This window comes from Nasonia vitripennis, chromosome 3, assembly GCF_009193385.2.
Source record: "Nasonia vitripennis strain AsymCx chromosome 3, Nvit_psr_1.1, whole genome shotgun sequence".
Taxonomy (NCBI): domain Eukaryota; kingdom Metazoa; phylum Arthropoda; class Insecta; order Hymenoptera; family Pteromalidae; genus Nasonia; species Nasonia vitripennis.
In genome coordinates this window covers 6,209,579-6,230,290 of record NC_045759.1, presented here as the reverse complement: position 1 = coordinate 6,230,290, position 20,712 = coordinate 6,209,579, and the positions used below count along the sequence as shown (strand labels likewise).

General features: G+C 43.7%; 1 protein-coding gene across 2 annotated transcripts in view; it reads right to left on the bottom strand.

Annotated features, from left to right (window-relative positions):
* Positions 1-212: 212 nt before the first annotated feature.
* The window catches only part of LOC103317429, a 37,238-nt gene continuing 16,738 nt past the window's right edge, over positions 213-20,712 (bottom strand). The window contains exons 2-18 of one of the 2 annotated variants that reach the window (XM_031926664.2): positions 3,983-4,219; positions 3,674-3,882; positions 3,506-3,604; positions 3,216-3,436; positions 2,830-3,150; positions 2,621-2,743; positions 2,394-2,541; positions 2,233-2,317; positions 2,068-2,146; positions 1,807-1,989; positions 1,639-1,730; positions 1,510-1,568; positions 1,376-1,439; positions 1,227-1,306; positions 1,055-1,152; positions 858-974; positions 213-789 (exon numbers count right to left, since the gene is read on the bottom strand). In XM_031926664.2, the coding sequence (XP_031782524.1) occupies positions 658-789; positions 858-974; positions 1,055-1,152; positions 1,227-1,306; positions 1,376-1,439; positions 1,510-1,568; positions 1,639-1,730; positions 1,807-1,989; positions 2,068-2,146; positions 2,233-2,317; positions 2,394-2,541; positions 2,621-2,743; positions 2,830-3,150; positions 3,216-3,436; positions 3,506-3,604; positions 3,674-3,882; positions 3,983-4,020 (2,148 nt within the window). In that variant the 5' untranslated portion in view covers positions 4,021-4,219 and the 3' untranslated portion in view covers positions 213-657. Of the gene's footprint in view, positions 790-857; positions 975-1,054; positions 1,153-1,226; positions 1,307-1,375; positions 1,440-1,509; positions 1,569-1,638; positions 1,731-1,806; positions 1,990-2,067; positions 2,147-2,232; positions 2,318-2,393; positions 2,542-2,620; positions 2,744-2,829; positions 3,151-3,215; positions 3,437-3,505; positions 3,605-3,673; positions 3,883-3,982; positions 7,319-20,712 lie in introns of those variants that run through there. The other variant, XM_031926665.2, reaches the window with a different exon arrangement.

The following is a 20,712-nucleotide window of genomic DNA, read 5'->3' as shown; positions in this document are numbered from 1 at the left end:
TTTTTTTCTTCGTTTTTATTTTGGTTCCGAGGCGATTTTGAGAGCCAAGATCTGGGTTAATGGCGGGTCTATTATGTTTTAGACTTTCCTTTAATTTTTAAAATGTCTTTGGTTCGACTATAGTCGTGAGGTTTCTGAGAATCGTACAGCTAATTAATTTGACTGATGCGACTGAAGCGTGCGCTGGGAAGGGAAATGAGAGACGAATTGGCTTTTTATTTTTGAAAAGTTTTTATTCATCGTGTAAACGAAAAGCACTTCTTTGAAGTATCTCTCGCGGCGTTTAAACATTATAATTGATAAATTACGTTTAATTGAGTGCGAGCATGCGAACGGGCTCGAAAGTGATAGAGGAGAAAGAGCGAATTCGCAAGTTGTTTAGAAAGCTGCTGTAAAAGATCTCGCAGTACACGCCGAGAGTTACTTTCCCGCTGAATTCGCAATATCCCTCGTCACTTCGAATCGACTTGCATAATCACGCGACAATTCTCGGCGCTGATTAATCCTTCGGAATTCCAGTCGGCGAACAAGTTCACGATACGCGATCTACAAAAGTCTGGAGAAGTGTTGGATTACGCTGGAAGTCGACTTTCTTTGCTGGGGTATATTCGTGTCTGCTTCGGAGAAAATTCCGTGAGTAGTTTCGACGTCGTGTTACTACTTTTCGAAAATATCCATTTCGCATTTAGGATATGGCATTTCTGTGGCAGAACAATTCAGAGCTTCGGGTAGTTCGTTGAGGTTCGATAAGACTCTTTTCACCATTCTGCTTTCTGCATCGCATTGTGTCTGAAACAATGAAAGTTCATGAGAATTTGAGTATGAAGTTGCGATCGCAAAACAATTATTATTTTTACCTTTACGTATGCTCTGTAGAATTTATTAAGCGAAAGATCTTCACCATCATTTTGCATAGCTTCGGAGGCTATGCGCACGCTGAAGATTTCTGCTATAGTTGAGTAGGCTAGTTGATACTAAAAACAAAAATACGATGCCAAACATATTTTTATAACATAAGATAATAGAATACTCTTCAACGGAAACGTTTACTTACTCCGTATCCCGTGACGTTTTCTGGTACGAAACATTTCACTGTGTTAGACGAATAAGTATTCCGAGGAATAATCCATTCGCTGCCATGACGATCATGGACTGAAAAATTTGATTGAATTCTTTAGAAAAGTTTGTTTACGAAGAACTAGAAAATGATAGCATGAGGATTATACCATTTTCATACTGTCTTTCAATTAACAAAGTATGCAGAAACCTTGCAATGTTTACTCCATAAGTAGCATAATATGCTTCCCTGCAATGTAAAATATATCAAACAATGTATTTACAGTCAATATATATGTGTGTTATATGCTATACCTACTTTCCAATAAAAGGATGAATGTAAAGAATGCCTTGATTAACAGCTTCGAACATCGTGTAAAGGGCTAGAAGAAATAAGAAAAAACTGCATTACACTTGTCAAAAAGTCATGTTATAAGTCTAGAATACACTTACTGAAACGATTTCGGTTATTTCCGAGATCATTGAAACTGAATGGTTCTGTAAACGACAATCTAACAATAAGAAAATAACAATATTTTATATCAGAATAATTTTAATGATCGCTGTGTCAATCATACTCACGGTGAATTATTTCTCCAGCCACTTAAAATCCTGTTTTTCATCATATTTCGGTATTTGTGGATGTCAACCAAGTAATCACCTGTAAGCTCGATCTAAAATCCACACACAATCAATTGCTTAATAATTGATTCCGGTCATTTTGAAAAAAAAAAAATTGTAACGACTTACGTCATCATATTTAAAATGAATATCAATATCGTTATTATCTATTGCATTTTTTGTAATGGCTTTTAGATCAGCCTTCAAGGAAGCTTTATCTGCTTCTGTCAGTCCATGAGCTTTGGAAATCTTTGTATCAAAAACTTGAACTATACCATCGATAATATTATGCGATACAAGAGTAAAAGGATCCTATGAAAGAATTACACACAATACATTAAAAAATAAAAAAAAAATATAGTGTTACAATAATAATAAAAAATATTTTACCAGATCTCTTCTTATTGCGGTCTTTAATACGACTTCTGATAAACTATAAAGGTTCGTTTGATCGAAGCAAAAGGACGATCTAAAAATTGATACCATTTAAGTATGAACAAATGCTTTGTCTTAAGCATCAAATTATTAACTTGTTTATACAAAAAATTTACTAACTTGTCAAAAGATCCTAATTTTTGAGCGAATTCCCAGTCATAATATCTAATATTTTCAGCCACAATTATACGATAAACTATTTCAACTATCAGGAAATAAAATTATAAATTAATCAATGGATCGAATATTTGTAAAGTAATAATTTAAAACACTATTAATACCTATGTGACTGTTTTTTACGTAACTAGCGCCGAACATTTTAGCCAGTTTTGTAAAATATCTTAGATTATATACCAACACTTGTTCGTTATCATCAACCGTAATGCCAACTTTTTTAAATTCTGTCTGTATCAATTGAACCCAATTAATCTGCATAAATAACCGAAAATTATAATTATATAATGCTTCGTAAAATGCAACACAGAAATTAAAACTGTCGAAAAATTACCGTTGAACGATTACTTTTTTTAAATTGATTATATCTTTCGTTCCAAGTTTTTATTGTAAACTTCTCATGATCTATTTCTGTTGGCTGTTTTTCATCAATCTTCGTTAGGGCACCTACAATATGCTGAAAAAGTGGGTATCATTGTTGCGATGGATCATTTAAAAATGATATGTGTACAATTAAAAATGAAATATATAGAATATGCAAACCTTAATCAACCTATTTATATAAACCAAAGGAAAATCATCTCTTAATTCAGACTTATAGTATTCAGGCCCTTCAAAGCCTTCGCATATAGGTTCAACTTCAACAGATTTTTCAGTAGACTGACTGTTTATGAATTCCGTAGACTCCAGAAAAGCAGATTCATCATCGAATTGAAGTTCATTGGAACTATTTTTAGCGTTACTTTTCAATTGTCCAGTATTTTCACAGTAATCGTAAACTTTTTTTATTTTAAGGTGTAACATTTCCATAATTGTATCTACAATTTTTATAGAATTCCATTTTGCCAGTGATGGGGGTCGAACCTCGAATGATAAAAACGTATTAAATATAGACATTTTAAATGTAGTATAGGTATAATAATACTTACAACGATGATATTTTCACTCGGATATTCAGGATCTTTTGTGACGCTTATATCGAATAAAACGGTTCCTAATCCAAGTTTGGATAATTCTTTAATTAGATCCTGCCACTTTACATTTTCATCTAGTTCACTTCCAAATCTGCGCAAAATAGAAATGAATGAATTTTTTAAGGATTTCATATCATGTAAGTTATCGTCTTCATCTTCGTGGGTCTCTGCACTACCTATGGAATTAAAGTAGAAATTTTATTAGTATAAGTAATCACGTTGGTTGGTAATTTTAAAATACTAACCGAGCCCCATGCAGCTATGATAAAGTTGTTGCTCTAGCTCTACCGCAGGTGATTCGTATGCGAATAAATCCAATCTGCTTTCGTTAGATGCTAGCACATCTGATGTGAAAGAAATGCGTTAAAAAATAAAATAAAAAGTAGTTTCATTTGTTGCAAAAATCAGTATACCTATTAATTTTTGTTTTAAATATTTGTAATTGTCATCAATATTGCTTTCATACGTCTTCCTGCTGAATGGTTTAAATATTTCTCTATTTTTGCAGGCTCTATCATAATAATCTATGCAAGCGTTGTTGCTATCAACTAAATTGCTAGAATTATTCTTAGCTACGGGACCAGATAAGGAGCAACCAATAATGCTTAATATAAGCAAACTTCTGAAATAGAATTAATACGTTATTTTTTTAATTAATCACATTGGTTTAAAGTCACATATAAGAATTTTTCTAATTTTCTGCTCAATTTTACAGTACTTACAGCATCGAAAAGAACGTCATCTTCAACTTATGAACCATACAGTACTCAACGCTAACCAAGTAAGAAACTCACTAATAATCAATCCACACGTGGACCGAATTCTATGACCATGAAAGTGACAAACACAAGTCCTCGAAGCCACGAGCCCTCGGAGCTTCCGCGATAATGGAATGAAATTTCGTGACTCCTGCATTGTGCTCTGTCAGGTGCGCTTATATAGTCGGCCTTTCTACCAGGCTGTAATATTTCCATGAATTATTTTCATTATTACTATTTTTCTCAAACAACCTTATCAATTGAATAGCATCTCGCGATACGATTGTCGTAAAGCGTACTGTTTATCGGCTCTTTGATAGTTTTAAAAATAACAAAGAATTCGGCCTTATTTTCAAAAATTCCAGAAAAGTCATTATGTACTTGCAAGACGTCACATCCTCGGCCTCATCATCGCACGTACACTTCGATTCGCTTATCTTTATGTTATTCCCTGTTAGTCAGCTCTTTTAAAAACTGCGAATTCTACGACCGACGATTCTTGCAAACTACATTTTTTTTATAAGAAATCTTAATAACAATTTAATTTACTGCCATAAAACTGCAGCATCCAAAATTTCAATTCTCCGCCATTATTCATCGCTGACACATCATCTCGTAACAACGCGGAACAATATCGAGACTCGTAAACAGGCCGGTCGAAAAAAAGCCTCATCAAAATTAGCCGCTCGACAACGACCACTTGAAGGCGCAATTTCAAGTTGAAGTGCTCGCGGCAAAAAGCATCGAGGGACGATTAGCGCGGGCGCCGCGTCGGGCGGGCGCCCACTCAAACGTGCGCCGAGACGGTACGGAACTTTTGCTGCTTTTTTCGATCCTTATGAGTTTATTGCGGGAGTGTTTATTTTCGTCGTGAAGACGTTCTGTATATTATCGATGCAACTCGAAAGTATAGTTATCAACTAATTAGCCAGCGATAAGGCGAAGGATAAAAATCTTGCCATACTCGGTCGTCACCACTTACCGCTACAAAATCGCACGTTCTTAAGCTGCATCCACATATTAAATTTCGCTCAAGCCGTGCACTCTCTCCTTCTCTCTCTCTCTCTCTTCTCGCATATTTCCGCGACTTCGTCACTGCGTTTAACCCATAATATTTTAATCAGACGCGTAAGCCGCACCACTTCTCTCTCTCTCTCTCTCTCTCTCTCTCTCTCTCTCTCTCTCTCCCTTTCGTCGTCGTCTATTTGCATTCACTCGGGGGCCGGTCTATAATTAAAGAACTCGCTTAATTAGTGCACAGACCGGCGTGATTTTCGTGAAATCGAGGGCCTCGCGAGAAGCTTTGCCGCAGTTGGCTTGCGGAGGACAGTTAATCCCTTGTGCTCTCTATACTCATCCTTGCGAGACTCGTTTGCTGCACTGCCTGAGCGAGCGGCTGATTCGATTTGATTTCGCTCTGGTTATGTTGTGAATCGTGATTTATCCACTGCTGCGATCGCTCGTTATACAGCCTTTCGGTTGAGTCATGCGCGCTGTATAGATGAAGCTGATAAACGCGTGTACAGGAAGTAGGAAAAATGACTGATTCATGTAAAGTCAACAGAAGACTCGGTATCTTATCCGTTACATATAGTCCCACCAAATCGATTTCTTAGTACTACACTCGCAAAGCCTCATAAATTCATAGGCCAATTCGCGCAACATTAAAGGCGCGCTCTTGTCCGTCCAATCCGTTTTCGCCCAAAGTCCACTGCACAAGCGCGGCTATAGAGCTATTCGGCGTCACGGCGAATACCTCAACTATTATTGGCCAACTGCCTCTCGGGAAAGAGAGCTGAAGAAGCAGCAGCGCAGGAGTGTACGTATCGGGCTGTCTTGATTCAACTGGCTGCGACCGCGCATAGATGTATGTACATATATTTTGATACCGCGGCTAGCTTAGATAGATATATGCGCGTACATTCCGAGGGAAGCTTTCGTTTGCGCGCGGGCCAGCTAAAATCGGAGCGGCGCTTTTAGTCACTCGCCATTTGATCCCTCGATCTCTGGCTGTGAGCGGTTTGCGGATCTGGATTTTAATCGAGCGATGGAGAAAAATCGTTCGGGGATTGGTCGTTATAAACGTATGGGATGTGAGAGCGGCTGATATGGGATGGTCGTAAATTTTGTTGCTGTGTCGGATTTGAGTGGCGCAGATTGAACGGGGACTTGAGGATTGACGAATTTGGATTGATAACGGTGAGGGCGGAGATTGTAGTTTCATGTGTGAGTAATAGAGTTAAGTGGTTTTAAGGCACGACTGCTTTTAGAGATATACATGTGAAAAGTTGTACCGTACCTAGTTACACGTGGCCAACTTGTAATAATTATCCAAGAGAGTACTGAAAAATTAAACATCGCCACCCACACAATACTCCCATGCAATTCCAAGAGCTATCAAACCGAATTGAACCATGGAACCCCCTACAACAACCACACACACACACAGAGTCACACAAGGTCCCCGATTGTCCCTTGAAAGCAACAAAGTACACAGGGCTCCCCTTGTAATTTCACGGATACACCTCTCGGCTCTGAGCCATATCCCCAAAAAGCAAATGCAATTCAGCGTACCATTCAGCGATCACATCTCTCTCTTTCTTGGTCGCAGCGGTAAACACTTACACGCACACACATGCACACTACACTGCAGCAGGTCGTTGCCAAGTACACCGGCGCTTCTTCCGCGAATCGCCCGATGTAATTACGATCGCGGCCCCTCGTCAACGCCTCGGCTACTGCTGAGCGGCTCAGTCGTCGTCGTCGTGCTGCTTCTCTTATGTATACGCTGCAGCTCGCCTATATGGACGACAGTGGCAGTAACCTTGCGACGGCCGATCGTCCGCGAGATTGCGCGGCCTTCCGAGCTACCGGGCGCTCCTTTTTAGGAGAGGGTGAATTTTCGAGGATTTTACATCTATTTGATTGATTAATTCCGTATACCGGCTCTATGCCTCGAAGCCTCGTAAACTACGATTCGCCGTTATATTCGAGACAACTGCCCTCTCATCATCTCCCCCTGCGCGATTCAAAGACTTAATCACCCCCCGAGTAATTTCAGATCGTATCGGGCACCTTTAAATCTCAATCTCCATCCTCTTCAAGACACATCCGCCCCGCGACGCTCATTACCTCCAAATGCAAAAATCCTTAGGAGAAAAAAAAATCCCTCAGAGCAGCAGCAGCAGCGCTTCGTCATCTCGGCGAACAACAAGAAGCGACAGCCGCGCTGAAAGTGATAAATACAGCAGGAGTAACGATCTTTCTTCTCTCGCGCTCCTGCCGTTTACTCGACAGAAGCATCGCATTTGTCTCGAGTGTAGGAGTCATCGTGTCTCTGTGACAAATGAAAAGAGAGGCGCAGAGATTTTCTTTTGCGAAACGTATCTAACGGTCGCCGGCCCGGTGCAGTTTTAACTCATAAATCAACGCGCCGGAAACGCGAGCGCTGCGGGAGCCGATTGTCGTGGATTTTTTAATTTTTTTCTTTTTCAACAGCCCAAGAGAGAGAGAGAGAGAGAGAGAGAGAGAGAGAGAGAGAGAGAGAGAGAGAGAGAGAGAGAGAGAGAGATAGACTATGCGTTTCCGCGTTGTATTATTATTGCTGGAACCGAGAGGTGAGGGCTTTCTAATGAGGACTTCTTTCCGCGTGCTTTGCTACAATTGCTGTTATTATTTGGACGAGACACACGCGGAATGTTTATGCTCGATCGGACGGAGCGAATGAAAGGCTGTGCTGTGGATTATACGTGCAGTGCGTGAAGGATTAATTGAGTGACGGTGAAAGTGTTATTCGATGTACGTGGATACCTTTCCTTCAAAATCTCTCTCACATCCTCGACTTTAAAATTTGAGGAAAACCCGATTTAGCCCGAAAAATGCACGCAGCCTTGGCCCAAGGCTGTCGGCCCAACCTCCATGAGCTGTAACACAAGGTGAAGGGAAGAGGAAGAAAAAGAAGAGGCAACAACAACGCGACGACGAACAAAGGAGAAATTCCGACGAGCTCACGATAATCGAGTTACGCGACGACGTGCATCGGCTGCGGCTAATATGCCGCCGCCAGGCAATCGGATATACAGTGCGGGAGGCTCTCGGTCGAGGTTTACGGTATTGCCGCAGCAGCCTCGAGTAACTGTAGTTGCTCTCTACGCTCGGATCGCCTAGACGAATTTGCGGAATATTGTTTTTGAATAAGTGCTAACTATCCGCGTGATTGATAACGTCCAGCGATTGTGGATTTAAATCCCAAGCCACTGCATCAGTATACGAAGCCCGTGATCTGGAATAACAGTAGCACCTACTTCTTCCAGGGCAGACGAGCATTAATAACGTCAGGCGGTAATCATCGCTGAAAGCTCGAGGGGCCGCGAATCGAAATTAACATTTCAACTCCAGATGCGCACTGCTATACTCCGCGGCTCATCAGTCCCCGGGCGACTCGGCTAATAACGCCATCGATCGTCGTCGCGCCCCGGCACCACGTATAATCCGTCTCAATCTTTCCAAGTGTATAATATAACACATACAGTGCGGAGAGGGAAAAGTCGATTTGATTACTCGTATACATACCCGATATAATTTAAGTTATACCGCACACACTGCCTGAAAATTTCTACTCGCGAGGAAACTCGATTCCGGAGTGTGAAGCGCACGGAGCATGAAGGCGCGCGCGAGAGGAGGTTTCGAGTTCAGGGGCGTTTTGTTTTTCACCTCTCGGCTGCTGCGCGAAGAACTCAATATGCCCATCGCGTGGATCTTTTATTTTCGAGATGCTGATGTTGGGGGCGGCTTGGCTTCCTCGGGAGTACTAAAGTTTCTGGCCCCTTTAATTAATAATTTCGGCCTAGATTCGATTCACAACGCGAAAATTATTATATTTACGATTGCACAAGCATATCCCTTACGGCACGGCTCGTTTCGTCGTTTGAAAGAGCTGCCCTCAGGCCGCGGCTTATAATTCGCTCTCTCGCGCAAACGAACGAACGAGTGAGAAAGAGGAAGAGCCGGAGAGAAGAAGCCGCGCGAGAACATTTCGCCCTCACCAAAATTAGATGGCCTGTAGCCATTAAGCGATACAAATTGCGACAAATTCGGATATCACGTTGATGCATAATGGCGCTCCATCACCGCGCGAGCGCGCGACACGCAATGAAGACGTCGGATTGCGCCACGAATCGTTTATCTCATTACTTCGTTTTTTTTTTCTTACTCCGTAGGTAGATCTAGGGTAGAGCGATTGCCAATTGGAATTTTCGCGCAAGAGAGCAGGCGAAAATGGCAAAAAGCTATAACGTCTGGAGTTTTAGAGCCAGTTTCGCAAGGTAGTTTCGTACGCGCAGTGTCGTGTGTGTGTATAATGGTACAAAGTTGCAACGATTGATATTTGGCACCGGTTGCAAGAGAGAGAGAGAGAGAGAGAGAGAGAGAGAGAGAGAGACGTCTCCGCGAAAAATTCTTGGCACTCGTTGGAATGCGGCGCCTCTGCCACTGCAGTAGATCTCGCTCGCGTCTCCAGAGGGACCGGCTATTATCGTAAAAGTGACGTTTTTATTCGGGCGCTGACGTAACGCGCGTCTGCTCTTTCCGCAAAGTGGCTTCTATTGATCATATTTCGCGAGAAAAGTGGAAGCTGCCTTTATTCGCACGTCTTCGGATTTCTCTACGTAGTAATTTCAATTATTAAAATCAGATTGTCCGTACGATTAATTCAGCAGATTTCACCAAACGATTTTTCCCCATCGTCACCTTTTCTCGGTGACAACTCATACGCGGCAAGCTTTCTCCTCACACGTGACACCACGTGTCACCCCAGCGCACAAAACACACCGAGTGTCGGTCCAACGCACACTCGTTCCACGATCAATCAACCCGTACCGCAACCGATCATTAATCCATCCTTCTATAATCCCCTTACTCGCATATCGTGTGCGTAGAGAAGAGAAAGGGGGAAAAAAGAAGCTTTACGAAGACGACGGCGAAGACGACGAGCGGGGCGCATTATGCAATCGAATAGGCCTCCAGGTGGCTAAAACGGTCCCGGCATTCGCGGCACCTCGGCAAAACGCGTCCCAAAATAACGAGGCCTCTCTCGTGTGTGCGCGCCGAGGCAGTAGCGCGCGCACCCGGAAAAACAAAACGCGCCGTTGAAAAATCGCCCGCTGGGCGCCGCTCGGAATGCCGATCTCTCGAAATATATTATACCTGCGTTTTTGATTCGACTATGAGGACTGGTCTTTTTACTCGTCGATCTTATGGAGGTGCAGGAAATATTCATGTATACGATCACCACATTACACCAGTTCAATGTATCTCGTGCGTCGGCAGCAAAATAATAGATTTTCATTGTACCCACTCCACGTGAATTTTACAACCCGTTAATCGCTCGAACGGCCGAGGAAAAAAAAGAACGACTCTACGATGGCATCTTACGCATGGGAAAGTTGCGGGGCGATTCAATTAGCTCGCTTGGCGTAATTAAACCGTTAATGCAGTCGCAAAAATATAACCCGCTCTCACGAATATTCCTCGGTCTTTAAATTTAACGCGTCGTGTATAATACATCGAGGAAAAACCAATGATTTCGGACTGTCGAAAAATCGCTCTCCCTATTTTTTGCGCTATGCTAATTACAAGGCCGTTTGGTGTAATTACGCGTTTAAACCATTATTTGCGCACAACTCGCAGGTGTCAAGCGTTTTTCCACCCGTGTCACCGAGAGTAAAAGAGAGAGAAAGTTGCGTTTAGTCCCTCGTGCATATCGATGCCCAAAGTCTTTTTGCGAAATCGATGTAATTACTATAATACACTCTCGCGGCGTGTAATCAATTTAATTTGTCAAGCATCGAGTGTAAGTATATACCCTTTTTATTTTCGCTGGTGGAATGCGGTTGTACGCTGATTAGAAAACGAGGAGAAAAAAATATCAATCAACTTCTAGCTGACACACAATCTTCGATTTCCATCTCTCGGCGTTGGTTACATCCACGCTTACGCGCAAAAAGCTACGAAACGCGCAAAAACGATCGGCGCAGCTCGCGCGCACAACCTGATGCACAAAAACCTCCTCGAGACGTCACGCAGAGGGAATATGTATACTTTCGATCGGCGCAACTTACACATGTACACGTTCCCCCTCATTCAGCTATCCATCGTCGGTGCATCATGACTTTTAAATCGCGAAAACTCTCGCGGCCTTTTTCGATCGGATCTACATACAGCCGCGCGCGCGCGCGCATATATCTAAATGTACGAGTATAGCTGTGGAGAAGGATTGCGAAAAGCGTCGGAAGATCAAAAGGAGCGTCGTCAGTCGCTGATGTCGAAAATCAGTCTGTTTGTTTGGATGAGACGAAATAATTCGCGAATTTATTATTGCTATCGTTTTGACTGATTTATTCGATTAGCGCAGGCATGAGGGCTTATTATAATTTGTTTGTTTGCGTTTGCGGAAAGATAAAAATAAAATAAATCCTCTGGAAGATTGAATTTAATCCGAGCGGGCAGCGTCGCATTATTATCTTTATCAGTGACACGTATATTGGGACGGCATTCCCGAGGTAATTAGCGAGGATGATCCGCGGGAAGAAGAGAGAAGGAGAGATGCACCGTGGAGATGTGTTGCCCCCGCGAAGGGACACGAAATCGAGAAGGCGCGGTTCGCGCGCTCGAAATGTGGGTCGCGCACGACGCGTCTCGCCTGTCGACTCGCTTCACGTCAGGCTTCTTGATCTCCTGTCTTTTTGTTGTCTTGTTCTACTCGGTTCTTTGGTCTTGGCGGTTTGTATCGTTCTTTTGTTCTTTTTCCTTTTAATTTTCTTTATTTCCCCCGTGATCGTCGAGATAAAGAAAATAGCTCTTTCTTTATATAGAAACTTTTCTATTGAAATTTAATCAACGATTTTGCAATAAGAGAACAGTGACTGCGCTGACTATTTAACACTCGACTAAGAAAATAAATCGATAAAAATAAATAAAACACCCTCACAGTCCACCATCCTTCCTCCTTCCACTCTCTGCGCGCATCTGCCTCCATCACTTCTCATCATCTTATCCTCGCGCACGTTCTAGCACGCATAACAGAGTCCGGCGCGTCAGATCGCGGGCGCCGCATTCCTCAACCTCGTCGTCGTCGTAGTCGTCGCCAGCACACGCGTCACGTTTTTGCGCGGATGAATTCGCATAACGAGGCAGCGAGCAGCAAACGTATACGTGACTTATGCAACGCTTGACGAAGATCGAAGGAAAATGTTTTGGCGCCGCTTTTATCGCGGCCGCAGATCGCGTGATTAAGAAATATCGCGAAAGAGAGGCATGTGTGTTTGATGCGGCCAATTAGGCTGTGCGCGATCGGAGATGAGTTGACGAGAGAGTCGTGGAGGGCTTTTTCGGTGCTGCCGATTCACGAAGGTAGATCCGCTATCGGGGATGGATTTCGAGAAAGATTAGCCTGCTGCTTGGGAACGAGGGAAGACATGCTACTATACTTGGTGTTGGTGACTTTGGAAAAGTGATTTCGTTGCTGAATGTGTGTGTTTTTCTATTGAACTACATGTGATTATTTATCTTGCCATTATCGATAACTTTGTTATTGAAAATCAACCGATATACCTAATGACGTTAGATAACATGCATACATTAAAATTGTATCACCATCATAGCTGCTTACGTTGAACCATTAAATAATAACTTTACATAATACTCCGTTAAAGCGCGGGCCGCATCTCGCAGCGGGTACATTTCTCACCCAAATTATCCCCGCGTCCAAGCCTATGGAATTCAGCGTTGCCGACAACCGGCACCACTATATACTAAACGCGCTGCACGTGGACCCGTTCCAAAGAAAGCCTCGGCGTATTCATCACGTTCGGTGCGCAGAACCGACTCGCGAGATAGCATATACAACATATCCTAGTCTACTGTCTCTTTCTTTCTCTCTCTCTCTCTCTCCCCTTGGCGACTAGCTAAATTTATGCGCGGACATTGTTTGATCCTTTGTCTCGCGAGTGGCGCCGAGTGGCGTATTTTGATATTAGCTATGCGCCACTAGGCATGTTTGATCTTTCGGTGAAGGAGATGTGACGATTTCGCGGCTTCTGGAACTGCGTATAAACTCGACGGATATGATTCGAAGAACAAAATGAAATAGGATGGTTTTTTTACAGAGGATTCGGTTATATCCATGCGTATAACACAATTACCGTACGATTTGCGGTAGTGTCTCCAACAAAAGCACAACGAGAGCCGAATACCCTCCTTCTCCACAAAACCATATACAGAGACATTTATCGCCTCTCTCTTCTCTAGCAGCCAACGAACGAACGAAAAAAATTAAAGGAAACTCCTACGTCGTCGAGCAGCGCACGCAGCGGAGAAAAGTAGCGATAAGAATCGTCGAATCGAGCCCCGTAGCCTCATAATGGCCACTTAATCGCCCATAACGTTTAATCCTCTCGGCTCTGTGCAAATTCTTAGCTCTACGCGCGGTGCGCGAGAGTAGCAGAGAAATCGCGTAATAGATTCTAATGAAAAACGAACATAATGCGCAGGCATTAGAAAACGCGCGTATTACATTAATCATCCCGCGATCGCCGCCGCGCCAATTACGTATGGAGAATTCTAGAGCGAGCGCCGCTGAAAATGGCAAATTTAACTGTATACTCTGCTGATACATATATTTCTGGAACTCGAGCGCTTTGGACTGATAGCGACATTTTTGTCTGCGATATAGTTTTTTTGGCGATTAGGTGGTATTTCTAGAGAACTGTTTTATCGACCGAGCGATTCGAGGTGTTTTGAAATGTTACGAGTTATCACGGGGAACTTTAAGAATGCTGATTTTTATTACGCTCAAAGAACTTGCGAGGAAACGTATTGAATCCATAATTTTATCTACGTAAGTTTTACCGACTGAGTAGCACAAACTTTAATTAGAATAAATTAACTACGGCTCCACAATCTGGAGTAAATGAATCAAACATATAAACATCGCAAAATAAAACTAGAAGCGCAAACGGATGCGTAGCCTTAACTAATAATATTCATCACCTTACCATCGGTCGGTAAAAAAGCGGGTAAACTCAAAACCCAGCAAAAAAATCGTTCTTCCTCAACACAAAAGACACGGAGCATCCGCACAATGCATCCTCGCTCCCCGCAACTCATCCACACACTCTCACACATTCCCGCATAACGGGGCCATCGCGCTCGTTAAATCCTCCTTCGGCGCACGCCCGAGCGATCGGCTAGGTGCGATAAGGGCCGCCGCCGGGGAAACTATATCACAGCGCCCCCGGAGCAGGAAGTCGCGCTGCAGCAGCCGTATACGCACATGGCTGGTGTATATACGTACGTACCTACGTGCGTCGCGGGGACAAGGAGCAATTTATACCTCGATAGCGACGATATATTTCGTCGGCGTAAAAGTCCGGAGGCCGGGGCGGATTGTATTGATGGCGAGGTAATGGGCGATAGCATCGGGCTACTGAAACGTGAAACTACGCGGATTGAATTTTAAGTAGACTATGTACGCGGGAGATACAGAGCTTTTATAATATTCCGGATATGCATATATCGGAAGATTCTCTCTCTTTGAAAACATATCCGATCGACGTGGTATGTACAATGTCTCATTGAGGAATACAAGTCGGACGGATAAGATAAGCTAATCAAACAGGCCTTTAATTGCTCCTCGGACAAGGCTCTCGGATCAGCGCTGCGAAAGCGTATAAAAATAACCGGTATATACTGTTCTTGCCTCAGCCGTAAAATTCAATTAGAGACGATCCCTCCTATGTACGCTTCAATCCTATACGGATTAATAACTCTAATTGCCTCCATAAATTATCGGCGCAATTTAAACTAGCACGCATTAGCACCGCGCCGAAGATAAGAAAGATATATCGCAGTAAAAAGTCAGACGACGTTCGAAAAATGCAAACTCTCGGAGCAGGAAGCCAGGCTTCCCTCGTCATCGAGTTACCTCGCGGCGCGAGCTACCGCAGATCCGCTGCTTTTCGTCTCTGGTATCGCGCCGCGAGGGAAACGGAGAAACGCGTTGCTGCAGTTAGTTAATACGCACGTGCGTGCGGTGTGCCTGTATATACTTTTGCGGATAGAGCTGTAGAGAGCTGTATCTCTCTCGAGAGCGAGAACCGCGAGGGCTGTACAAACAAGGATGTGGATTTCGAGCGAGTTGCTATTTTCGCAGTCGCGAGAGACCGTTGGCTCGCTTTTCTATCGATCGGGTGATACGTGCAGGGATTTTTCGTTTAAACAGTTTCTTCGTTTAAATAAGTGACCGCAACACTTTGTATCCTTTCTTCCCGGTGGAATCTCAACGATAAACAGTCGGTCTCACTCGGAGAAACCCCTGAGTATCTCTCGTTTAGAGCCGAAGAAAGGAGACCTTGCAGCGTTCCGGAGATGAATAGCGTCGATGTCGCGAGAGTCAACTTCGTCGAGCATCGCCAGGCCGAAAATAATCTCTCGAATATGCGTAGCGCGTATAGCCACTCATATACGCACAAAGAATCGCAACTGCGCCAAGGAATTCGCTGGGGGTCTCTTTCTTAGCGCGACTTCTGTGTGTATCTTTCGCATATCTGGCATACGTCGAATGGAGAAACGAAACTGTGTACGTGTAGGCGTATTTTTGGGAGAGTATAACCTACGAGCTCGAGATACTTCTGATAATTGAAGATCCCGCTGACTGATGAGTCTACCGTCGTACGGCATAACGATCGTCGTTATTCTGTTACGTTCGAAAACGACGCGTCGGCTTAATCGCCGATAATTGAATGCCAAAATCAGCGCAGAGCCCGAAACTCCACAAATCCGCGCCGGCCAATAAAATAAATATCCCCACGGCCAAATTAAAACCCACACGAGCTGTGATCCCCCCGCGCATAAAAAAAGCCTCTGCGACGACGATCCCCTGCACGCAAGAGCATATAACACGTGCTCGAACAAAGCCGGGAACGTGTGTGCAGTACATCCGAAGGCACTCAACGCGATCGCGCCCGGCAATTACAGTATCGGTAATAAATTCAGCGTTTTCTCGCTCTGGATTTACGCGCAGTGCCGCGGGCGTGTACCGTTGCCTGCGCGCAAGCGCGAGTGCGATTATGTCTTTATTACGCCGGGCTTTACCTCGCCAAATCATCGCGGCCTCCTGTCGTCGTAAATTCCTGGACTTCTTCTTCTTCTTCTTCTTCTTTGTGTATAGCTTCGTCTTCGGGCGATGTACGTGTTTGCGCGAGTAGGTAGAGCTTCTTCGGCTTCTCTTTTTTTTCTGGGGTGGAGGGAAGCGTTTGTTTGGAGTATCGGGGCGGTAATTGGCGGGTGGAGGAGTTACGAGGCCTGGTGTTGGATTAATTAAGCTTTTTGAGTTCGTAATTTGCTGGATCGTATTGTACACATACGGGGTTTTGACTTTCGTTACGATGGGTGTACCGTTAAGCGATTATATGTAGGATGATGCTTGTGCATCGACGAAAATTTTGTCGTGAATGATGGTTTTATGCAATAAACGGTTTGACAATGATTTTTCCCACTATTCCCTAAGTGATTCTATGCTTAATATTATCTCCCTATACAAACAATATAACCCAACGAGGAGCTGCACTTGTTAATCGAATTACCATCGCGCAAAGCAAAGTAAGACATCGATCAGAAACCAAACGAGATATTTACGCTCGCGATTCATCACGTACCAATGACTCGACCGAATCTCCCACGAAACTTCGATCCCAATTTACTCGATCGGTTATACCCTTGCGACTCAATTATCCCATCGTACACACCGACGCGAGCATCCATTATGTATCCACAAAATAACCGATTGCGCAACGCTCATTTCGCGAGTCATACTCGCGAGAAAGCGAAAGTCAATTTCGTACTTCAATTTGGATGATATGCACACGTAATACCCGCATAGGTGACGATTTTCTTCTCGATCCAAACTCGGCCGGTAATCAGATGTATACGCGTGTGTGTGTACAATATTATTCGCGAAATCCAGTTGAGTCACGCACTGTTTCTTTTTTCTCTCTCTATCATCGAAGGATAACAGCCTAGTGGTGGTAGCGGTACTCGATGTTTCGTTGTTCTCGTAATATGTTCGGGCAAATTGAATCCGAGCCTGTCCCGTGTAGGTATATACGGAAGTCGCGCGCGCGGAGACTTGATTATAGACTGGCGCGAAAGCGTTGATTTAATTTTACATGCTATAGGTAGAACACATACACAAGGCTTTTGAGTTTGTTGTAGATTTCGTAAGACCGAAATGATGCGCGTCGGCTGATTCAGTTTTGACGAGAGTAATACTGATAGAAATTTAATGGCGCGAAAAAAACGACGGTAATTTCAATCGCTCGCTTTTTTTCGATTATTCGATTTGAAAATGATGTCGGGGTAACGAGGTTTTAAGTGACGGTTTTCCCCGTCGCGTTCTTTCACTTTTTAATCAGCGCGCGTGCGCGCGGAGACAAGACCTTTCTTTTCGGTTATTACGCGAGCCTCGATATCAATCAGTGACGTAATTGAATGTCAAAAGTCAGTGTGTAAATGGAAGGTTAACGTCCGTCAAGGATTGATTCATCGTGTTGACGTCGGTCTTTGAATTCCGGTGGGTCGAGTGGTCTGTTGCTTCCTGGCGTGTCTTTGTCAAAATAGAGGATCGATTATGTCCTTTTCTCGTAGGTTCGGCTTGAGTTGGGATAACACGTCGTTTATACCGTTTCTATCCTGCGAAGTCTTTTTCGAGAATTAAGCGTTGAGGCACGTGATTATATCCTCGATGATTAGTTTTCGATGAATTTTCGAAACACCCAGATCGTTGAACCGGATTTGCTGGAGATGCACGTGTACTATCTGAAGTAATTATTCATAAGCCGGAGATAGTCCACTTTCGTCGATACAATGTACACACGCTCACCAACGAGTCCTTAAAATATACACGACCCATCCAGCAAGTTTTCACCGACAGCAAAAAAAAAAAAAAAAAAACCAAACCTTATCACTCCTTCGCGATCAGCGCCAGCCATTACTCCCTATCTCGAAATTCCTCATCGGACAAACCCTTTCTAAATCGGCGCATACCTCTGTCGGCGATCGATGCGCGCAATTAATTCTGCCTAATGCGCAGATAAAAGCCTCGGCCGCGGCGCCGATAAGAGCTTGAGAGAAAGAGCCAACGCAGCAGCGCAAAGATACGCTTTGGAGAAAGGTCGAGGTGTGCATCGTGTCGTGTGGATAGCTAATTAATTCGGCCACGCGATGCATCGCGTGAAATAAGCCGCGAGAGATGCTCAAGTGTGTCTGTGTGGCAGATTTTGACGGATTAGATTTTAATTTGATTCGAACTAGTCGCGCTGGGTGAGGTTTTCCTTTTTTTGATGATGCTTGATGTTCATGGAACTGGATAGATTGGGGTATCGGGGCGACGAGTTGCGCTGGATAGATTGGATTTGACAGGCGTAAAGTATTATTATTTTTTTTTTAATTATAAAGATTGTCAATTGTCATTGACAATGCCGCTATTTACGAAAATAAGACACTCCGGCTTTAAAAAACACCGTAATAAAGCACCGAAAATAACTCCAGTATTAAATTTCACGTTATCCGGCGGCTCGAAAAATCCCAACAAGCGGTCAATTCCCAAATTCGACAGCGGCTGTCAGTTTAGCGCACAAAAGCGTACGAAAACGGTACGATTAATCATTTCTCTCTCTCTCTCTCTCTCTCTCTCTCTCTCTCTCTCTCTCTCTCTCTCTCTCTCTCTCTCTCTCTCTCTCTCTCTCTCTCTCTCTCTCTCTCTCTCTCTCTCTCTCTCCTCACATTTCCATACGATGCTGACCCCAAAGTCGCCGCGGTTATTGGATTAATAAAAGATGCCTATCTGCGAGGGCCTTAATCGAGTTTCTTACAGGACACACACACACACACACAGACTGCGTAAATCGTCTCAATCGACCGTTTTTTTATTGCGTATCCTGAAGAATCTTAAGTCGATTATGCCTAATGAATCGATGAGTTTGATTTTCGCGTCTATTGACATCTCGTTTTCCCGTACGCTCACACAGACAGCGTATCAATAAGCAAAACATTCGTAAAATTCTCTGAACTAGTTCAGAGCGATATCCTCCTCGCGAATCGCGACCCTAACCGTAAACCTCCGCGCATGCAGATCAAGCGCACAAAACCTGTCAACTGAAATTTGTTGCATCCACGCGTGCGAGCGAGTCAATGGACCAGAGAAAAGGAAGAGAAAAAAATTCACGCGCGCCAGCGAACAAGCGGTCGAACCAGTCTGTCACACGTCCTTCTCTTGTGTATGTGTATATGTGTGTATGCATACATACGCGGATTGAATAATGCCGCCGCAAGGGGTTACGTGGATAATCTCAATCTCTTCCGCGACGCCGCGTCCGGACTGTGTCCGTATAAGGATCATCGAGTCGAGAGATGAGAGTCGTGTATAGAGAAGATGCGTCGGCTGAGTTAAAGCACCGAGATTATACCGAGAGGGAACTGAAATTTCGCGTGAAATTCGCCCGCGACTTATATGCCGACTCGACCCAATTTCGTGCGTTACGCGTTTAAAGCTCATTATGTACGCGGAGAGGACTTTTTGCGCGATGGATAAAGGATGGCCTGATTTGGATTTTGGGGGTTTGATCGTCGTATTTTGATGAAAACAAGCTGGACGGATTAACCTTATTTCAAACGGATGTACCGTGTCTGAATTATGGGATGTACCTACTTTGGAGGAAATTCAAATGCTTGAACATTGACACCCGATTACTTATCTCCAGCCATAAATTTCGGGATTCTATCCGAAAATAAGAGAATTTCATCGAAAGAATGCAAAGTGTATCTTTATCGTATACGTTATAGTCTCTCGAAAATATCAATAACTGGTAATATACGCGAGCCGCGAGTTATAATCCCGAAAATAATAGCCGCGCAAAACAACCGGTTCCATAGAAAAAATATCTAGTTTCGATTCAATTTCAGGCAAATTAATTCCGGAACCAGTATATCTCCAGCCTATTAATCACACTATTCGACCGACGATCGCTTACACACCCAAAAATGCGTATTATAATAACATTCTCGCTTTCATTAAACCTCTTACTGATTTTCCATCTATACTATACTCGGTATACGTATCGCGATACAAAAAAAAAACTAAAGCACGTGTGTGCTCGGAATAGAGGTCGCTGCACACGTGGGCGGCTGTAAACTCGCACGTGACCTCGGATGAACTCGTGAACTCGTTCAGGCGCGTGCCTTGGACCTTCGTCACTTATTCGCGAGAGGAGGACAACAATGACGACACTGAGCTATGCCCCGCTCGAGATTTTCATTTTTTTTAAGTTCGCGGAGTCAATGCACCAGAGAAAGCGTAAATTTGAGTTGGGCGGAGAGTTGCATAGTTCGCCCGCTGGGGTTGGAATTCGGGGTTATTTCGGTGAGGGAGATTTATTCGCGGTTGTAAAACTCGCGATCTGTCGTCGTAAAGTCTTCCTACTTTGGACGAAAGAGAGATGACGTTTGATTATGGCAATGAAACGAGTTGCATTACGGCTTGTCGAAACTGATGATCGTTCGTTTGTTAGAAGTCTCATTGTTACACGGAGATTTTTTGAAACTCGAGAAGATCACATTATACACCAGCCGAGTAATTTATA